The 23,216-nt window shown below is 36.5% G+C and overlaps 1 protein-coding gene across 4 annotated transcripts in view; it reads right to left on the bottom strand.

Moving 5' to 3' along the window:
• Positions 1-23,216, bottom strand: part of LOC145240006 (mitochondrial tRNA-specific 2-thiouridylase 1-like) — a 194,623-nt gene that overhangs the window by 17,152 nt on the left and 154,255 nt on the right. For 2 of the 4 annotated variants that reach the window (XM_080103601.1, XM_080103600.1), the window contains 2 exons: positions 10,106-10,271; positions 907-1,100 (listed from right to left, as the gene is read on the bottom strand). In XM_080103601.1, the coding sequence (XP_079959727.1) occupies positions 907-1,100; positions 10,106-10,248 (337 nt within the window). In that variant the 5' untranslated portion in view covers positions 10,249-10,271. Of the gene's footprint in view, positions 1-906; positions 1,101-10,105; positions 10,272-18,344; positions 19,361-19,510; positions 19,569-23,216 lie in introns of those variants that run through there. The other 2 variants (XM_080103602.1, XM_080103599.1) reach the window with 2 other exon arrangements.

Genomic DNA, 23,216 nt, shown 5'->3' with positions numbered 1-23,216 from the left:
ACGACCGCAACAGCAGCCGTAGCGATTAAAGACGACCGCAACAGCAGCCGTAGCGATTAAAGACGACCGCAACAGCAGCCGTAGCGATTAAAGACGACCGCAACAGCAGCCGTAGCGATTAAAGACGACCGCAACAGCAGCCGTAGCGATTAAAGACGACCGCAACAGCAGCCGTAGCGATTACAGACGACCGCAACAGCAGCCGTAGCAATTACAGACGACCGCAACAGCAGCCATAGCGATTACAGACGACCGCAACAGCAGCCGTAGCGATTAAAGACGACCGCAACAGCAGCCATAGCGATTACAGACGACCGCAACAGCAGCCGTAGCGATTACAGACGACCGCAACAGCAGCCGTAGCGATTACAGACGACCGCAACAGCAGCAGACAACCACAATAGCAGTAGTAACAGCAGCAGTTGCGATTACAGATGAACGCAACAGCGGTGATAGTACTTTCAGATGACTACAGCAGCAGCAGTTGTGATGACAGACAAGCTGAGCATGTGATAGAAGTTGATAAAAAAGGGACCACATACAATCTACTCTCTCTTCAGAAGATCAAAGCAAAATTTTTAACTGAACCGTTTATTTAATCGACTGTTCTCGTTTCATCAGCCATGATTGGAAAAAAAAAAATTTAATTACATTCTTAGTATTAGTTTTGACAAGAACTGAACCTGAGAAAGTTTACAATTTATTGAATAAATATTGAAAACTTTATTAAAACTGGAAAATTCTGTCATTTAATAATTAAAAAGAAAATTAACATATTGAAGAGTAGGGAGTATCCATTTTATATGGGGGTGGGCACATGAGATGAGAGTCCTAGCAATGCATTTTTTTTTCTATGAAACTTTAGTAAAAAGAAAATTGCAATAAATAAATGTTGTCTCAACTAACCTTCAGCAGGTGATGAGGATGAATGATGAAAAACAGCATCATTCAAAGAAGTTTGGGCATAGTGACCAGTTGCTATGGCATCGGCACCGTGCTTGCTGATGGCATATTTAAGAAAGGCGTTAAATTTTATGTATTTGTTACACAAAATGTCTGGGTTTGGCGTCAAGCCTCTTTGGTAATCCTGCAGAAAGGAACTATAGAAAAAAAAAAAAAATTAAAAAATCTCATTTGATCGATGTCTGCCTGCAACCAAAGTCATGTCATATTTTTTAACAACTCTTTAAAACAAAAACATTGAGAATTATTAAAAACTTTGATAATCATTTATTAATTAAACGCAGGTTAAATCATATAGATTTTAGAATTGAATAACCTAAAAAAGTTGATATGAGGGACGTTCAATAAATAATGCCCCTAACCCACTTCTCACAGCAGTAGAGTAACGAAACTTGGTACAGTTATTAGTCTTTCTCTACATAAGAACCAACCAGAGCTATGTACTTCTCCCATCTTTAATGCAGTTCTGAAGACTGTTTTTGTAGAACACACCAGGTTGTTTCTCCAATCACAACGTGAATTTGAAAATCAAGCCGTTATTATCTGGGAAATACTTTCCCTTTCAAAAACAACTTTTATGGCTGAGAAAGGATGGAAATCAGAGGGTGCAAGGTTAAAAGTGTAAGGCCGATGGGAGAGATTTCATAGCTACATGCCTGTGTTCCTGCACGTTGTGGACTGGAAAAGTTTTTTCTTTTTTTTTTTTTACAAGATAGTCACCACTTATCAAGGCCCGGAAGCCACTCGGAGGTCAGGGTTATTGCGTGTACAGTATATTGGTATTGGAGATTTGATAAAGTGTCTTACTTAAGGGGGCGATTTATCAGGAATTTGTTTATGTTGGACTTGAAGATATCCAGGTTGTAGTCAGATGGGAAATAGGCAAACGGAACAGAGTTCCACAAGTGTGCACTTCTAAGAAAAAAGTTTTGTTCATGGAATCTACGTTTGGTTTTGGCACAGATAAAAAGTGGGGAAAATTTTTGACAGTGGTTTCAGCTAGACGGGCGTTTATCGTGAAAGATTGGTGAGAGGGACCAGAGAGTGGAGCTCAGATGAGCACTTGCCATGGAAGTAAAGATAAAGCAAATATTAAAGATGGTCTTTTGTGTCCTATTTATTACGTATTATCATTGAGCGTTCCTGCTGTTATTCTCTTTCTGTTTTCTTGTTATTATCTTTTTACGATTAAGGGTACTTTTAAAGTCTGTGTGTTCTTACATATATGTTCTTACATATATGGTGTGTGTGTGTGTGTGCGTTCTATCCTTACAGTTTCTTGCCTTGTATGCGCAAATATATAATGTGTACATACCTGCTTGCCTTGTCCAGCGGATGATATCTTCTTGTTGCTGGGTTGCCATCTCATGGAGAGTGGTACTTACTGCTCCAGATGCATCGATAACACGAGATGGATTTGAAGCTTTGATTCTTTTATTAAAGGCAAGCCTATCATGAACCCTGGTTGCTGCGGAGAGACCCTAATCTCCTGTCTGTTCCATCTGCAGGCCAAAACCACTCTCACATGTGGTCGCCAACCGGAAACCTACGACCACAATTCCCGTTATCCCTAATTTCCGGTGCATCTAACTTGGTTGACAAAAGGTGATTTGAGTTTGACGAATGTCAAATCTAACCTTCTGCGACCCCAATAAACTCTCTGATGGGAATCAAAAATATACCTACATAACTTACTATTTCTACAAACTACCTAGATAGCATTTAAGCTGGGATTCCCAATACTACACAAAGACAGGCTTGCAACATCTCTCCTGTGGAAGAGACGTTGCAGGGTAGAGAAAAGGGCATCCCCCACTAAGCCATGAAGGCTATTTTGTACTCTGTCAAGGCAGGATGGGCTGTTTTTAGCAGCTCCTGCCCAGATGTGGCAGCAGTACTCCATCCTTGGATGTACTTGGCTTTTGTATAGATAGAGAATTGCATCACCAGTGAGATATCTTCTGAAACGGTAGAAGGATCTTACCATTTTTCCAGCGACCTTGGCAACTGACTTGAGGTCAGGTCAGGAGTAAAGGTCAAGCCCAGAAGCTTATCAAAACATGGAGCTTCCCCAATTTAATCCATTTCAATTAATGCCAGATGGGGATCAGGGCGTTGATTATGTAAAGATAGGAACTTGGTTTTAGATGCATTAAAAGTAACCAGCCACCTCTTCCCCCACTGTACCACGTGCTCGAGATCAGAGGAGAGATAATTAGAGAGAACTTTGTCATTTATGGCCTTTGATGTGTTGCCATAGATGGTCGTGTCATCAGCATAGATGTCAACAAATGATTTAAGTATGTGTTTGGGGAGATCATTGATGTAGATCAGGAAAAGAGTTGGGCTCAGGATGGACCCCTGAGGTTGTTGTTTTGCAAAAGGAGGATACCTTTTCTGATTTTGAAAGCTTCTCTTAATTTCTGCAAACGTGAAGCATAATAGACTCCTGTAATCATGGTATTTTTTGTGAGGAAATCTTTCACTATCCCATCCTGGTTCGGGAAGACTTTGAACATGACCTTACCAGTGGAGGGTTGCACTCTTGTTTTCTTCAAAAATGGCGAGTCCAAGTTCTTCCAATGTATTCATCGAGTATAATCAGTCTTCTGAAAAACTTTGATCATCTTGGCACATCTCCAAATTCATCCTCAAGCACTCAACGCGTGCCCGATTCTAAAAAGTGTCATCAATTTGGAAATCCATTTGGCTGACAACTTCTCACACAAACGCAAATAATCATGGATGACATTTTCCACAGACCCTGTACTAATCTTGACCTCATGGTCTATTTGACGAATGGTCACGCATCAATCTTCCAAATTGGCAGCCTTAAGTTGACTGACAGATGCCTCATCAATGGTAGAAACGTGAGGGTGATCAGATATAGAAGATGTTTCCACAGATTTCCAGCCATGTTTGAATTCATGATGCAAGCGTTTTACAAGATCATATGACAGGGCATCGTTATCATATATTTCTTTCATTTCATCAAAAGTCTCCATCCTTTCAAATACAAAACCCAGAATCACTGCGCGACACTCAACATGCTGTGTCTCATATCTGACTCTGTTCAAGCATTTATAAATCTGTAGTTCAGAGCTGTAATTTTCCACATAACTCATAGAGATATAAATCATTGCACATGCACAATCTCAGCCAGATCAGACAACTGGAAGTGGGTCAGAGATATTTGACAAATAGTCACGCATCAATATTCCAAGATGGCATGGAAACTGTTTCCACAGATTTCCGGTCATGTTTGAATTCATGATGCTGTATAGTCTGTTCTATCTGTAACGCTGTATCTGTTTATCGCTCACGTATATATAATCATGTTTGTTACACTTATATAGAGATGCATGCTATTAAATAAATATATACACTCTAGGTTGTTCCAGCCATTTAACAATCAAACACAGAGACAGTTTCATAACAAAATTGTTTTTATTTCATTATTATTTTTCCTATGTACGGCACAATCACATTGACACACCGGTTCTCGCCAGATCACCAAAGTTAAGCAACGTTGAGCCTGGCCAGTACCAGATGGTTGACCATTTGGGAAGGCTAGACGCTGTATGTACCTTCTAGGAAGGTTGGGCATGGGGCCAGCACCCTCACCCTGTAAAAAGAACTCCTCTCTACAAAAAACATCTACAAAAAATTGTAGATGGCCTCTGCCCCTCCAGGGGCTCAAGGGCTATGGATGGATTATTTTTCCTGTCAATGGTCGTCAGACATATCAGATAAAAGCGGTGAAAGGTGAAGTTGGGATTGACTAGCTAACGACGTAACAATCATGTGTCTCTCTCTGCCTTTTACTCTCTTTATTTGTCAAACTTCTTGCCTTTATTGACAAATTCCTTCTTTATTCCATCAGAGGTCAATATATGTGTACAAGTTCAGCATGGTATTTTCTTTGTTCTCTGCTAACCTGAAATTAGTGTATATGCACAATTTCCAAATTCCTTTTATCTAAGATTAGCATATATTTCTTTCATTTCATCAAAAATTTCTTGTGATGTGTGTCATTTCAGTTACAAGAAAAAAACAAAAAAACGGATCGCTGTGCAACACTCAACAAGTTCCATTTCACACCTGACTCGATTCAAACATCTGTGAATCAGAACCTACGATTAATTCAGAGATGTAATTTGCTACATGATCCATAGAGGTATAAATCATTGCACATGTAACATTTCTGCTAGATCAGACAACTGGAAGTGGATTGGGGGAATTACTTATTGAACGCCCCTTGTATGTCAAAAGTAGGGCTAGGACAACAGCATATTCTTTTCATTGTTTTGACTCTCGATTGTGTATCTATTGATATATTATATGCTTTTATATAGAGTGATGTGGTTCTTGGACGATTAACTGTGTCTAATTGTGTCGGATATATACTCGAGAGTCAAAACAATGATATAAATAGTTATAATTATGACAATAATTCTCCAGATTTAAATCTCAAAGAAAATTCTAGAAAATGCGATAGAAACACAACCATTATGTAAACAAAATTCACTTAGAAATTTGAAAAAAAAAAGTAGGAAAATATTCTGGGATGAAATCTTTGTGATAATAAATGTTTTATTCTTTTACTTGCGGAGGGGGGGTCACCGCTTATCAAGGCCCAGTAAGATAAGGGTTAGGATTAGGGTTAGTTAGATGGTGAGACAACACCATGATGATCAGTAACGGTGGAACTTGGGTAGAGTTTAATGATATAAAGACGGATCAACAAAAACTTATTTACATTAGACTTGAAACAACCATGGGAAGCAGCCTTGCAATATTGTGTTCTACAGATGGGTAGTTCTAAAAAAAAAAAACTTTGTTCATGTAATTTTTGTTTAGTTTTAGGCACGAATAGAGATTGAAGAAAATTGTTGACAGTTGTTTCAGCTAGAGGAATAAAAACAAACAAAACTACTAATCATCCTTCATCATACATCTTGCAATGATTAAGCTTAATTTGAACGGCGGTGACATTATATATTACGGTGGGTGCAACGACTAAACAGTTCGCTTTTTTTTTTTACTTCCTTTTCCTCTTAATGTTACAGGTTCGAGCCTACCTATCTGCTTACTATATATATATATATATATATATATATATATATATATATATATATATATATATTTTTTTTTTTTTTTTGCTCGCACGGGTACTCACTGCTATTTTCAATTTTTTTCGGGGGTTGGTTTTATTTTTTTTGTTGTTTTGTTTGAAACATTGTTTTAGGATTGTGTTGCTCAATACCCTTACTATAAAACCTCTCCACACCCAGACAATGCCAAGTACACCCACTAGTATATTAGAAAGAAAAAGTAAAGAAAGCTGACTGATTTTTAACCTAATTGTAGTTTTTTATTTTTATTTTTTACTGGAGTGTCATCCCTTATCACGGCTCAGAAGCCACTCTAGGATAAGTGTTAATGATTGTTAGTTAAATTGTGAGACAACACCGTGATGATCAGTAACGGTGGAACTTGGGTAGAGTTTAATGATATAAAGACGGATCAACAAGAACTTATTTACATTAGACTTGAAACAACCATGGGAAGCAGCCTTGCAATATTGTGTTCTACAGATGGGTAGTTCTAAAAAAAAAAATAACTATACAACAAGAGGCCACTCTAGGATATTAGTTTTAGACACAGACAGAGAGTGAGGAAAATTGTTGACAGTTGTTTCAGCTAGACAAGTATTTGTTGCAAATGTTTTACAATGGGTAGGGACCAGTCAAGTACAAGTGTTGCTAACTTTGACTGCAGTGAATATGATATGTGGGTGGACCAGTCGATAGCAAAATCACTTCCTTTATTTTGTCCTTTAGTCCTCACATTCCATGAGCAATGTTTCTGACAAAGAGGGAATAATTGCTGCTTTCTAGGTCAGAATCTATTCCATCTAACACTTATCATTAGCAAATTTGTTACCTTGAACTGGTATTTTTTAGCATTTTTTTTATTTTTACATGGGGATCAAGGCCTGAAGGCCACTCAGGGATAAGGGTTATTGCGTGTACAGTAATCAATGAGATAGTATTGTAGTAATCATTAGTATTGGGGGTTTTGATAGAGTGTGTTACTTAAGGGGGCGGTTTGTCAGGAATTTGCTTATGTTTGACTTGAAGACGTCCAAGTTGTAGTCAGGTGGGAAACAGGCAAGCGGCAGAGAGTTCCACTAGCGTGCAGTTCTAAGAAAGAAGCTTTGCTCATGGAATCTACATGTAGATTTAGGCACAGATAAAGAGTGAGGGAAATTAGTGATAGTGTTTTCTGCTAGACGGGTGTTTCTTTGAAAAAGTTTGGCGAGAGGGACCATAGAATGGAGCTCAGCTGAGCACTTGCCATGAAAATAACGATAAAGCAGAGACAAATTCGCAACATCTCTTCTGTGAGAAAGAGGTTGCAGGCAAGAGAAAAGGACATTCCTTCTAGGCTACGAAGTCTATTTTAAACTCTATCAACGCAGGATAAGTCCTTTCTAGCAGCTCCTGCCCAAATGTGGCAACAGTACTTCATCCTTGGACGTACTGGCTCTTATATAGATAGAGAATGGCATCAGCAGTGAGATATCTACTGGATCGATAGAAGGATCCCACCATTTTTCCAGCAGCCTTGGCAACAGATTTAATTCTTCTTCTTACATTAAGTGGTGTTTAAAGAAAAGGTCTGCCTTTTCTTTAAAGAAAAACATTAAATAAGTAAAAATGAGAGTGGGAAACAGGCAAGCGGCAGAGAGTTCCACTAAGAAAGAAGCTTTGTTCATGGAATCTATGTTCTTCTTCTTCTTCTTCTTCTTACATCTGCCTTTTCTTGTAAGTAAAAATGAGATAGGATAGACCGAGATTCGAACCAAGGTTCAGGAATACGGTCAGAAATGGAATTTTCGGATTGTTCAGTTTTCACATAAAATAGTTTAGATATGTTGTTTGAAAAGGAATTTAATTAGTCAATTCTTTTTATGACAACGGAATTAAAATAAGGTCAGTTAGAATAAAGAACAATAGCAAATTTAAATATGTTGAAAAATAAGTTAGGTCAAAAAATAGGTTAGAGAAAATTCATTGTCTGCAAAAATGGTTTTGAAACGTGCCAAACAAAGTATGTTTAGGCCACGTGAGTTCTCCACGAGGTCCAGCACGTTAGACATGCATATGATGTCATGGCAGAAATTAATTCTCAATATAGGAGCTAGAGTTAGACAGACGGAAGACGGAGCTGACATTTGTCAGAAGAGAGTCCCCCTTTGGAAGCGAAGGGTTAGAAAGTTTTAATCATGTAGTCGACTTTTGAATTCCTGGATGTCATCATAATTGCAACCGGCCGAATGTAATAAAATAACACATCGTATTTTGTAACTGCGTCTTCGTGTTGTGTCATTCTTCAACAATTAAATGTAATGTGAAACATCCTTTATATGAACATTGTGTCCACTCATCTTTATAATGAACTTTGTGTATAACCCATGTAAGAAATGTGTCCCCCTCTCCATCTAAGTAATGATTGTCCCCTCCTGTGTCATAAGAATTGATAACCCTCCTCTCTAAATGTATGTTATGAGAACCACAGACTGTAAAAGGTATGTCTCTCTCCCCCCTCTCCCCCCCCCCCTCTCACTGTTCTTTCCCAACAACAAAAAAAAACACACACACCCGGCTATACAACAGTGGCTTCATGCCTTGTCTGGAGTAATTTTCATAAAAATGATGTGTACCAACTATAGTTGAATGTATATGCGACAGTGGCATATAGGCGTAAAAAGCTTAATGGTAGTCATTGCAAACTGTGAGAAGAGTTCAGCATAATTTGTGATCAAAAGGAAGGAGAAAGAAAAGTACAGTAAAGCTTTGTAGAATGTTGCCTACGTTGGTGGGTAAGTTCCAGTTCGCGGTTATAACTAGGGCTGTGACAACAGCATATTCTTTACATTCTTTTGACTCAATTATATATCCGACACAGTAGCCTCAGCTAATCAGTGCGAAGGTACAACTTTTTTGCTTTTCAATTGGAACATTTGGAGAGTGCATAGCAAGAGCGGACAAATGTAATTTCAGGACCGAATCGAAAATCGAAAAGATTCTTGTTTCTAACAAAGCCAGAATTCTGAGATTTTAGAATGTGTGTGTGTGTTTTTTTTGTTGAGAAAGCTTTTTTAAAATAAATATAAAAAACAACACAAAATAGAGTTTTTTTGTTTTTTTTACACAGTGATCACCACTTATCAAGGCCCGGAAGCCACTCAGGGATAAGGGTTATTGTAAGTACATTACATTAGTGTGGAGATTTGATGAAGTGTTTACTTAAGGGGGCGGTTCATTAGGAATTTGTTAACATTGGACTTGAAGACATCCAAGTTGTAGTCCGGTGGGAAGCAGGCAGACGGAACAGAGTTCCACAGGCGTGCAGTTCTAAGAAAGAAGCTTTGTTCATGGAATCCACGTTTTGATTTAGGCACAGATAAAGAGTGGGGGAAATTTTTCACAGTGGATTCAGCTAGATGGGTGTTTTTCGTGAAAGATTAGCGAGGGGGGACCAGAGATTGGAGTTCAGACGAGCACCTGCCATGGAAATAACGATAAAACAAGGATAGGCTCGCAACGTCTCTTCTGTGGGAGAGAGGTTGCAGGGTAGAGAAAAGGGCATCCCACACTAAGCCACGAAGTCTATTTTGTACTCTGTCAAGGTAGGATAGGCTGTTTTTAGCAGCTCCTGCCCAGATATGGCAACAGTATTCCATCCTTGGATGTACTTGGCTTTTATATAGATAGAGAATTGCATCAGTAGTGAGATATCTTCTGGAGCGGTAGAAGGATCCCACCATCTTTCAGTTTTCGTAACTTTATACTTATGTTGTATGAAAAAATTTAAAAATCTTTATTTTTGTTAAAAATATTTTGCGTTGTTACAAGTTTCTTGTGTTTATTTAAAAAATCTTTCCCAACAATAAAAAAAAAACAAAAAAAAAACACACATTCAAAAATTTCAGAATTCTGACTTTGTTACAAAAAAGAAATCTTTTTGATTTTTGATTCGATCCTGAAATTGCATTTGTCTGCCCCTACTTTGCACTCTTCAAAATTGAAAACCAAAAACATTGTACCTTCACGCAAATGGCAAAAAGTCTTACCTGAAAACATTATTCCAATATTTCTTAACAAAGTCAACAGTATAAAACTGAATTCCAAGTCGTTTGCACACAAAGTGAGCATCTTCAAGATCTAAGTCGACAGAACACGTCCCATTTTCATCAGCAATGTCCCAATTCTTCATAAATAATCCAACCACTTGGTAACCTTCAAAGCAATAAGCAGGAATAAATGAAAAAGAGAAATAGATGAATTTTTTTTTTAAATTAATTTTTTTTCCAAGTTGGAAAACAAATCTGTGAGTAAAGTCAAGCGTTTAAACGAGCGACAAGAGAAAAAAGGTTTTAAGGTAAAAGTAAATTTTAAAAAGATCTTTATCAATTTTTATGGCTACTAATCTTTTGGCAGAAAGTGATCCAACAGCATTTTATACTTCCTTAGCTTTTTAGTTAGGATCAAGTTGTAGTAATGCTGAGCTTCATCTTTTCTGTCCTCAGTCAGTGAAGGAAGGATTCTTTAGACTGGGGCAATTCTTATTTTTGTCCAAATTCAGATTGCTCCTTTTTAGGGAGCTGGATTTTCTCCACACTAAAAACTGACCTTGTGTCTAACTCTAAATTCATAATGAGGTAAGTTTGTTTGGTTGTCTCGTTTTCTGGCATATCAACCCTTTTCGTGTTACTTAATGCCAAATACGATAATTTTAGTAAACGTGTTTATTCTTCAAGTTGTTTAAGTCTCCAAATATTTATTCATGGTGTTTGGTTTGATTATTTTGTAGAGGAAAATTATTTTTGTTCTTGATTTTGCAGAACATGATTGAGTTTTTTAACAGGGGGGAAAAACAATAACATCAATTATTCAATTAATTGGAAGTCATTAATGAGATGAGTAATTTGTATCATTTATTTATTGCGGACTATCATCCTCATCATCTAGATGTTGTTTCACGACATTTCGGCCAACTATTCCTCTGAGGTGAACATTGTCTGAAGATAGCGGTTTCAATCCTACTCAAAGCTGGCCAGAGGATTAGTTGGCCAAAACATGGTGAGACGACAACTATGGAAAGCAGTAATTGCTGAGGATGTAGTTAGGAGATTCAGCATTCCTATCCTGCCGTGATTAACCACCTGAGGAAGGTCCGAGGAATAGTTGCCCGAAACGTCATGAAACAACAACTACAAAATGAGGATAATGGCCGCAATAAATAAATGGATAAATGATGACATCAATGTTTGGTTATTTTAGGAAGGGAAGCCAATGGGGAGGTAAGTAAATATGGACCAAGGATAACTTTTATCGTAGGAAAATACAGTTTACGTATGAACTCATCGGTTTCATTTTTTTGTTTTTACTGTAAAAGTTTTTTTTAAATATCAGTATATGAAGAACAATTCCAAGTTAAAATCTATTTAGTATTATGCTTGTAAACTTAAAGAAAAACATGATTGAAATGTGTACATATGCTGAAATAATCAACAACTTATAATGCCGAATGTTCAGCGAGGTGGCACTAAGTATCATTTAAGTTTTTGGTGTGACTTAATCAAGGATTAAACCTTGGCCTCTCAGCCCATTAGCAAACACTTTTACCATTCGGCTAACTGGAATTATTTTGAAAAAGACCAAAGCTATAGTAAAACAGTCAGGAAGAAGAGAGTTCCACAAGCCTGCAGTTCTTGGAAAGAAGCTACTGGAACAGTTAGATGTATTGCGAGATATCTGAACAGCAAATTGATGAAGAATACCAGTCAAACGAATTGGAACAAAAGAAACAGAGAATAGATCAGACAATTTTGGAGAAAACAGGCCATAATAGTATTTATAGAAAAGACTGTGACTAGCAACATGATGCCTGTAAGAGATGAGAAGCAGAGAAGATAAAAAGATAGGACCAATCAAATTACAAATACGTTTCTGCATTTTCTCAAGATCTCTCAAACAGGACAGAGATTCACCAGTTCAAATAAGTAGTTGACCTGTTGACCTATTGATCTGTTAGTATCAACAATGTGTTCTAACAATCATTTCGGAGTCCATAGAGAACAAACTAACACATACACCAAGTTCTTTTTATATAATAGTATTGGGACAGTTAATCAGAATCAGTAGTATCGGAAAAATGTGTGTCTATTTTCCAATGCCAAAAACGATTCCTTTACTTACCTTTTTTTTTTATTTGATTTTGTTTCAAACAAAATCATCCACTGCTGGTAGTAATGATAAAATAATAAATATTTATTAATTTTAAACAATCAGCAAAACTAAAATCTATAGGGCAAATGTAAGCGGTGTAAATTATTTGACAGACAAAAAATTATAAGAACTATTTATTTTTATATACAACACATTATTAGACCCAAAGGCTGAAACAAAACCAGAAAAAAAATTCCTTTTTTTTTTATTTTTTTCAACATTTTTTATTAGACAACAATCGAAGCCACCATATTGTTTTAAAAATTTGGCCTTTCAAACGTTTGACAGATTGGCCTTTTAAAGGTCAAATTTGGCCCTTTTTATGCTCTTTTATTACAAAAATTGTGGCCAAAACAGTTCCAAGAGCATAAAAAAGGCCAAAATTGGCCTTAAAAAGGCCAATCTGTCAAACCTTAGAAAGACCAAATTTTAAAAACAATATGGCGGCCTCGATTGTCGTACATTTGATCTAACAAAAATGTTGAAAAAATAATAAAAATTAATTTTTTTCTGATTTTATTTCAGCCTTTGGGTTTAATAATGTGTTTTATATGAAAATAGTTTTTATAATTTTTTGTCTGTCAAATAATTTATGTCACTAAACTACACATTTGTCATCTGTAGTACGTTTTTATTTTTGAGAAAATATATGTACACTTACCATGTCTTTTTACGGTAATCGGGAAAAATAGCAACTATAGTTAAACATTTTCATTTATTTATTTATTTTTTTTTATTACATTTTCACTCTAAACAAAGCACATTGCCACTTTGTTGTAGGGGGCTACTATCAGGGACATAGGCATCAGGGGTACTGTGTAGGGAGTTGGGCAGCAAGATGTCGGTTTATGTTGCACTTGAACTTCTGCATGTCAGTACAGTCGGGGAAGCAGGGACCCGGACGGGAATTCCAAAGTCTAGCTGTTCTGGGGAAGAAACTACTGCAGTAGAAGGTTCTTTTACATCTAGGGATCTCTACTGTGAAGGGGTGGGATTTAGCTGCTTTTCGGGTTTGTTGGGGGTATTTACATCGAGGGGGCACAATTGCTTGCAGTTCGTCAGAGCATTCACCATTAAAGTACTTGTAGAACAGGCAGAGAGATGAAACACTTCTCGATGGGACAGAGGCTGAAGTTTAGATGACAGTTCATGTCCTACTAGATTGGCGACTCTCTTTTGAACCTTGTCTGCACGCCTGTGGAACTCTGTTCCGTCTGCCTGCTTCCCACCTGACTACAACTTGGATGTCTTCAAGTCCAACGTTAACAAATTCCTAATGAACCGCCCCCTTAAGTAAACACTTCATCAAATCTCCACACTAACGTAATGTACTTGCAATAACCCTTATCCCTGAGTGGCTTCAGGGCCTTGATAAGTGGTGATCACTGTGTAAAAAAGAGAGAGAGACTAGTGGCAGATGCACCAGCCCAAATATGACAACAATATTCCATACATGGGCGAATGGTGGCCTTATAGAGGTATAGGATACTTTCGGGCGTTAGTATCTTTCTAGCACGGTAGAGAGAGCCCACCTTCTTTGCAGCAGTCCTGGTGATACTCTCAATGTAATTGTTCCAACTCATGTTTCCTGTGAATGTTAGGCCGAGGAATTTAAAAGATGTACTTTCAGATAAAGCGTCTTTTGTCCTTGCTATTGGTGGTAGAGAAGGTTTCTTGTAATTATTGAAGGAAACAAGTTTAGTCTTGACAGCATTGAATGTGACCATCAATTTTGTCCCGATTCCACTAGAGATCGAAGGTCATCCTCTAGTGTTTCTGCCATTTCTTTAGATATGTGTTCATTTGTTTTCCTGTCGTGTTGTCAGCATATATACCCATCTCACAGGCAATTTTGTCAGGGAGGTCATTTATGAATATTAGGAATAATAAAGGTCCAAGGATAGACCCTTGATGCACTCCCGCATTTATATCATACTGTTTAGATGTACGACCGTCGAGGACAACCTGGATTTTTCTCTTATCTAAGAAGGATTTAATTATGTTATGTATTCTTCCAGTGATACTGTATGATCTGATTTTCCTGAGAAGACCTTCATGCCATACCCTGTCAAAAGCCTTAGATATATCTAGAGCTACTGTTCTACCCTCCCCCACTTTGTCCAGTGAATGCTATATATGTTCTGAGATTACAGTTAGGATGTCTGCTGTGCAATGGACTTGCCTAAATCCATATTGTTGGTCAGTCAGAAGTTTAGCATCTGTAAGGTGATGGACTAGAGCTTGGTTAATTATGGTCTGAAATATTTTGGCAAAAAGTGGGAGGAGGCTAATAGGGCGATAATTTACTGGATCAGTTCTTTCGCCAGAATTCTTGAAAACTGGTACTACAGAAGCAGTTTTCCAGCAGGCAGGAAAGCAAGATTCATTAAGGCATTTGTTGTAAAGTTTGGAGAGAACTGGAGCTACTTCGGTGGAGCACTTTTTTAATAGCACAGCCATGATGAAATCAGGTCCACATGGTTTTGCAGTGTCAAGATTTTTTATGATAGCATGCACCTGAGAAGGGGTTATTTTTCAGATCGTCTAGTGTGGTGTCTGTCCGCAAAGGAAAGTCAGGGAAGGGGTGGTTGGCATGGTCCAGTGTGGAGTTGGAGGCAAACCGACTGGCAAGCATGTTAGCCTTCTCAGTTGCAGAGCAAACAACCTCATGATTGTTGGATAGTGGGTGAATTGTTGATTGCCCATTATTTACTACACAGTTGTAGATTTTCCAGAAGTCGCGGGTTCCTAATTTCTGTGCTTCGATGCGTTTTTTGAGATTTTAGAGATTTATAAAGAATCAGAATTGGTGATTGTATCAGAATTCAGAAAAATATTGGAATCGACCCATCACTAATAAAAGTTGAGATCAGTTATTTTTCTTCTTTTGCTAAAACATTACTTTTATTTTATATTATTATTATTATTATTTTTATTATTTTTATTATTATTATTATTTTTATTATTATTATTATTATTTTTATTATTATTATTATTTTTATTATTTTTATTATTATTATTTTTATTATTATTATTATTATTTTTATTATCATTATTATTTTTATTATTATTATTTTTATTATTCCAAGATGCTATCATCGTCCCATAATGGCCTCTAATAATCTTTGTTTTGTTTTAAGCTCTAAAATGTCACACAGATGACAAATGCTAGGTGTGTGTCTGCTCACCCCTAACCCTAACCTGCGACATCACAGCTAAATTTACATTTTCTTCACAGAACCACACTTAAGGCATTTCAAAATCATTGATGGAAAAGAGAGAAAACGACAACAAATATTTAAAATCTCAAATTGTTGTGACCCCCTCAAGCCAAAAGCTTAACTTAAAATTAGACAACCTCCCTCCCTCCTCACACTCACGGGACTTTCTTTATAATAAAACCGCCCTAATTATAATTTACAAAGCTTTGCAGCTTTTCAAGGACAAAGGTCATGACAGATATTTTAAGATCTGAGTCAAATGCAACTTTTTTCAAATGAGACAACTATTTGTCATTTTCTTTTCTTTTTTTTTTTTTGTGTTCCGGGAACAATTTTTTTCAATTGATTATTTCAAATATTGCATATTTTAATTTCTTTTTATTTTCCAGAAAAATTGGGCAATTTACAAATACGAGATCAGCTCTTTTTCTTTTTTTCTTTTTAATGTCTTTTGCATCTAAAATAATTCATGAAAACACCTTCATCGTGGATTTGATCTTTCTCACACACTTAAATATCTATATAAGCAGTGTACGTGTTTACCCCCCCCCCCACTGTGGAAGAAGTGACATAAGGTTGGATGGTAGGGAATGAAAAGCCAGCAAACAATAGGTATGTGAACTCTGCCGTCAAAAAATGCTTGAGCAGTTCTGTCAGCATTTCCCAGTAGGGGGCACCTCTGGTGCTTAGCAATAAACTAACCCTTTCCCAAAGAGAGAAGGTAAAGCCTGGAAGGGTGGACCTCCGTGAACTGCACAGAACCTAACCTCAACCTTAAAATATATATATATATATATATATATATATATATATATACACATATATATATATACTAGCAAAAGTACCCATCGTTGACTGGGTTAAAAAAACAGCCTACGGAAAATGGACTCTGATTTATGAAAGTATGATAGGTTATGAAAAGGAAGGGTTGGATATGTTTTAACGTTTTTATTTAATGTAACATGTTTATTCAGCTCGAAAACCATACAGTGTTTACTGATGTATTGGAAAAGAAAAAAAAATGGCGCCCGACTCTCTTTGACATGGTAAGTTTGGGAAAATGAATTATAAATAAAAATCTAGACAAAATACTGTTAAAAAAAACATTCAGTGTTTACCCCGATGTATTGGAAAGTTAAAAATGGCGCCCGACTCTCTTTGATACGGTAAGTTTGGGAAAAGGAGTTAAAAATAAAGGGTTTGTTTTTATTTTTAACTCCTTTTCCCAAACTTACCGTGTCAAAGAGAGAGTCGGGCGCCATTTTCTATTTTCCAATACATTGGTAAACCCTGTATGTTTTTCGAGCTGAATAAACATGTCACATTAAATAAAAAACCCAAACAATTTATCCAGTTTGGTAAAAAAAAAAATTAACTTATCTTGCCTTTGATAACATTTATTTGTTATATATTTGTTTTTTTTTTTTGACAACTTTTTCGAATCTATGTGTACAGTAATACAAACCCCCAAAAAGTCCTGTATGTATTGTTGAAAAAAAATAAAAAGTGTTCATCATTTTTTTAAAAAATTTCTGTTTATATTGCTTATGGTGCTAATGCAGAGAGTGATCATCCACGCTATTTTTTAAATCTTATTTCCACGTTTAATTAAAGTTTTATGATATGTTTTTTTTTTATTCAGTTGTAAGGTTAAAGTACAGAATAGGTACAAAACACCTTCCCCTCCCCATATTAAGAATGGCTTTTTAAATAATAACGTTATTATTTCAGCACGGATCACTCTCTGCATGAGTACCTTGCTTATTTTTGGAAAAAGACGGTTTGCTTATTTATAAATCTGTTTACATATTGTTGGCATAGTAACGTAACGGTGATTAGAGAAATTCGGTTCCTTTTATGTAATAGGGTTCGAGAGTATTTGACCAATCTTGCCTCAAGGAATATGCCGGGTTGCCATGATTTAAAAAAAAAATGGCACGGTAGCATTTAAGTGCATAGGTACAAAAAAAAAAAAAAAAAAAAAAAAAAAAAATTGCTTTATTTTGCAAATGACAAACTCCTCCGGGCAACTAATCTTCGATTCATCCAAAAGGATATTTTTGGATTAACACCTGTTCGAAATTGTCAAATCCATCGGTCATGACATTTTATAATTAATCAGACGTTTTGTTCTTTTTTAGATAACATTTTTTTTTTGGGGGGGGGGGATTAGTTTTCATTTCGGCGTTTTTTCACGTGTACGATGAAACCTGCTATAGCTTACGTTTTTAATGTTTTGTTTGTTTTTACTCAAACATTTAAATAAAAACAAAAAAATCTAAATAATTCCCGTGACCGAAATCAGAATCTACCTAATTTAATTATTACAATGAAACACTGATTCATGTTAGTTAAGTGAAGCTGAATCTGGCCAATATCAGATGGGTGACCAGACCAACTGAACATGTTGAAGGTCACTTATTTTTTGTTGTTTTTTTTGGGGGGGGGGTAGAATAAAAATTTCAAATTGACAAAGTTTCTGTAATTTGAATGCAAGATTTTCTTTAAGGTGATTTATTTAATTTTATTTAAATAACACAAGTTATAAATCAAAGATAAATTTAAGAAAAAAAAAAAACAAAAAAAAAAAAAACACGTGGTTAAAATCGGGAATTTTCAACCAGTTACGCGAACGTTCTTTTTGCAAAATAAATAACAAAAAACTATCTTCCTAAAAAAGAAAAAAAGGGAAATATTTTTAAAAAAATATATTTTACATTAGAAAAATTTAGTATAAAACAAAACTAAATGTCCTTACATTTCTTTAGTTAAATTTTAATTATCGAAATTTAAGCCAAAGAAAATAATTTGTTTTGCATCGGTTACAATGTTGAACATGCCACTGACTATTGTTTATTACCTTTCCGTTTGAGTAAAGCCGCCGCGACCGCACTGTCGACGCCCCCAGAAATGCCGCAGACAATTTTCTTCCAACCACGAGACATTATTCGAGGGTTATTAATTAATTACATCGTCCATTAAAGCTTGTTATTAATAATTAACATAATGAAACCTTTTCTTTAGTGACGCAACGCATAAAATTGTCATTGCTTCCTGCGAGCCTTATATGCCGGAGAAGTATTTTAAAACGAACTATTTGATTGGTTAAAAATAACTCGTTAAAAAATAAACGTGTTTCTATTTATTTGCCTCCCCACGAGGGCAGAATTAAACACAAGGTTGTCTTTTAATATGGGGAAAATTCAATTCCCTCAAAAAGGGCACTCTGGATAGGAACAAAAATTAAAGTTGTCCCAGTCTAGTAGAATTTCTCCTCCTCCACTGACCGTGGACAGAAGTGTAGTATCAGAACAGCTACTACACTTGCTATTTATTTGCTTCTGTAAGAAATTTCTTTCCTACACACTCAATTTCCTCCCTGCAGGAGCAAATGAATTCCGCAAACAAAAGCCATACCTTTAAACTCAAAATTTATTCACAATGTAACAGCAATGAAAGTTCTTTGGTTATGGTAAGTCCTTTGCAAAACTGGTGGCCCGATTTGCTTCCCCTACGTATGGAGCCTTTAGTTTGAATTTTTATTGGTGAAATGTTAGTTCGTTGTTCCTTTGGAAGGATTCATGATGATCATGGAGAACACGGCGGGAATGATGGCGCCTATAATCAGCCATAATGTGAGACCCTTGGGACTCAAGAAGAAATAAGATAAGATCCAATATTTGGACAATAAACATGACGAACAGTTTCTTGAATGTCATCCTTGATCTGAATAGATTCAGCAATATAAGTTGTCTCTGCTTGTAGAGAAGTGTCCTTCGTTCACCAACTGTTTGGTGTCCATGAAGGAATTGTCTTGGCTGCCTAGAGAAAGAACAGCTCGTTGAGTCTATCCCGTCCCGTGTTTTTTCTTAGACTGAAAAATAAACACATGAATACAAAAAAGGTGCCAAGTCAAATCACCTGACACATTCAAATTTAAACCAATCACAGACCGGCTACTAGAACTGCATGGCCGGCCTAAAGAAAGATGGCGGTTGTATATGGAATTTCTCACACTTGACTCACCTGTGACACAATGTCGTTTTTAATCTGGGGGAAAACCAGCTCCCCAAAAAGGGTCACTCTGGAAATAAACAAAAATAAAAATATATTGCCTTAATGTAGAAGGGTTTCCCCTACATTGACTAAGGACAAGCAGTTACTACACTTTGTTCCTAATCATGTTGGTTTGGCCGGTGCTTGTGAAGAGTGTTCAATTTTTAAACCTACACATTTCAGGTGAAAACATTCTTACATATAAATTAGTATAAATTCCAAAAATGACATCAGATGAACCAGTATAAAAATAATTACAAATGAAAATAAAATTTATCGAATTATTGAGTTTTATGTATGAACTAGCAGGTTGCCCGGTCGTATCATACACAAACTAAAACACGTGCATGCGATTATTATGTTTTTTCTAAACAATTAACTCCTTTTAAGTAAAAAAAAAACTACAGGAGTTGAAATCCAAACCAAAATCTAAAGACAGTGAGTCAAGTACGATAGCCATTAAGCCAACTTGACACAATCTTTAAAAAGTGTTTTAAAACCTACTTATTCTTGACATAAGGAATCTGTCACGTGAACCACTCACGCATGCACATTCGTGAAACCATTTTTAACCTCTTAGCAGCCCTTTTTTCCAGATGAAAACTAATTGAAAAGTTTTCCACATGTCTGAAAATACCCTATATACCAAAGTTGAAGTTTGTAGATAAAAAAATTGGTGAGTGTATAGGTTGAGAATTGTCCTCACACACACACACAAGCACACAAGCACACACACACACACATACACACACACAAATGCATAGATTATTTGGATTATTCAAACTACTATTTTCATCTTGAGTGTTATTTGCACTTTAATAAGAGATAAGATCACCATTAAATAAATAATTATTATTTAATAAGAGATAAGATCACCATTAAATAAAAATAGGTTTAAAGCTCCCAAAATTCATATCAGAATTGTCCGCAAGGACCCGTGACATAACGGATAAAGTACTCAGTAAAAATTCAGTTGTAAATTACACCATTCTGGAGGTTGAAGGTGTAATCCACAGTGCAGGGTGATACAAAGAATATGATCACAAATTACTTCTATCAGGTTATGGCTGATGGAACAAGAGCACGCTATTCTTGAGTTGGAAGCCATGTTTTAGCTTCAGAAAAGTTTCCGATGGGTAGTTATTCTATACAAGTCTTGGTTTGGTTGGTTTGGTTGCTTTTGTTTTACGGCATATCAACCCTTTTCAGGTTATTTAATGCCGAATCCAAAGATTTTGAAGAAAATTTTTTTAATAGAATATATTTGTTGTTTTCAAGTCGGTTTCTATTTAACCCATAGTTGGGACCCTAACAGGTACTACCACTCCGGGTCAGAGTGGACCTGGGAGCAATGGCAATTAAAGAGTGGCTTCACACTCCCCAAAGCCCGCAAGCTGGGGCCTCACCACTGGATATAGTTTAAGGTCATATCCAGGACCACAAGTCTTGGAGATGACGAATTCTCAGTGGACAGCTGTTCTGTACGGGTTCTTATAATTTTGTAGCCAACACGAGAAAAATATGTGCAAGGTTGCTAAAAAGGTTTAATTTTTAGGGAGCAATTCTGATTTCTGATTGATTGGTAGCAGAACGTGAATTAATTTGATTCGTCAGTTTCTAGCAACATCAGTTATAAATAGAATCTCCTAACTGTGAGGGACCATACCCCCATTACTCGTGATGGGGTTGAGTCTCTTAGCGGCTTCAGCTGCAGGAAGACTGGGTAGAGTACTCATCAAGGATCCGTTCTTGGCACTCAGCCCGACAGGTTCAGGGCTGGTAACCGGCCCAGTACTTGTCGGACTGAGGTACACCACTTGGATCTCACCCAGGAGATCCACCCTCCTAGGCTTTGCCACCCGGCTTTCCGGTGGGGCAAGTTTATTGCTTGTCAACTGAGGCGCCCCGACCGAGGAATGCCGACGGGGGGGGGGGGGGCAGGCAATTTTTGTTTATGCAAGAGTGCCTCTCCTTTAGGGGAGCTTGCCTATTCTTCTACTTTCCCACTCTTGTGTCATACATTGCTCTGGTGAGGTGCAATCAAATATCTACCCCATGATGAATAAAAAATATTTTAACACTCTCCCCCCTGTGGATTAAATAAAGAGATCTGTTCGAAATTCCGTGCAAATTCACTGCAAAGAGTTGAACTGAAAGATTCCTGAGTTTGACAAGATCCACCTGCAGAAGGTTGGAGGTTACATTGGCCAAAATGTTGGGAGAATAATGCGCAAGATGAAAATACTAGACTGAAAAATCCAAATAATACAAATGTACACTCTTTGTGTCAAATTACCACTACTTTCAACAACTTGTGGGAGAAAATTCACGCAAGTTGAACCGATCATTCTTACACAGTCAGCAGTTTATTTTGACTAAAATATTCTTTCGTTGTGCTGGAAGCCTTTTATCACACTATTTAAGAAATAAACATCTCTATCTTTCGACTGTATTGTCGGCATACAAACTTTAAAATTGTCTATGCTATTAGAGTCTGGTGTTTGTAAATAAATGTATGTAATTTAATTTGCATCAGAATTGCGTTGTTGATTTATTTAAAGTGTATCGATTCTTCTACAACTTTATCATCTGATCATGTTGGAGTTCGAAGTTCAATTTGATTAAAAGTTGCCAAATTTCTTTATCTTTCTCCTCGGTTATTTCAAGAAAAAAAATGGCGGTGTGTTAAAACAGCCGTTACATCTGGTTGGTTGGTTGCTTTTGTTTTATGGCATATCAACCCATTTCGGGTTATTTAATGCCGAATCCAAAAATTTTGAAGAAAAAACTTTTTTAATGGAATATATTTGTTGTTTTCAAGTCGGTTTCTATTTAACCCATAGTTGGGACCCTAACAGGTACTACCACTTCGGGTCAGAGTGGACCTGGGAGCAATGGTAATTAAAGGGTGGCTCCACACTCCCCAAAGCCCACAAGCTGGGGCCTCACCACTGGATATAGTTTAAGGTCATATCCAGGACCCCCATTGAGGGACTTTTACCCTCTGCAGGAGGGCAGTCGGCGTATTCTAATGCCCCACCGACAGGGCCCCGTTACATCTGAGCTTTCTGTTGGATTAGGTGACTTAATTAACAATCAATATATTGCTTGATTGAAGGTTGCCAACATCCTAAGTGAAAAAGTGTTTCATATGAATCAGATGATTCTACTGTTGGCATTGGTTTCCATGATATCTTTCTAATTAGAAATCTTTTTACAAAGACATTGTACACTTATGGGAGAAACAATATGAAAGCTGGTAGTGTGACCATATCTATCTATCTTCTATATATCCATAAATTTGAGTTTTTTGTCGCACTGATATTGATATTAAAAGCTTACCTCTTTATTTAAAAATTATTAAAACAAACTTCTTAATATGCTCAATCATGGATATGTGAGCGACTTCATGAAAGTTAACTAACTTGCATATTCCTTTGAAAAACGAACGTTCATTAACTAGTTATTCATTTTTTATGGTTTCTTATTGGATGACTGGTTTCATTTAACTATTAGACTCAGTTCTATTTATGCATATTTTTACATTGTGCATAATTGCATAGCATTTAGGATTTTAAAAAGTTCTAGTACACACACATGTATATTTATATATCTCTCTATATATACATATATATATAAAAGTGACCGTGTCTGTGTGCATACGGAACGGTCTCTA

Source organism: Euprymna scolopes, chromosome 19 (assembly GCF_053919585.1).
Source record: "Euprymna scolopes isolate OS-2025 chromosome 19, ASM5391958v1, whole genome shotgun sequence".
Classification (NCBI taxonomy): Eukaryota; Metazoa; Mollusca; class Cephalopoda; order Sepiida; family Sepiolidae; genus Euprymna; species Euprymna scolopes.
This window is presented reverse-complemented; position numbering and strand designations above follow the sequence as displayed.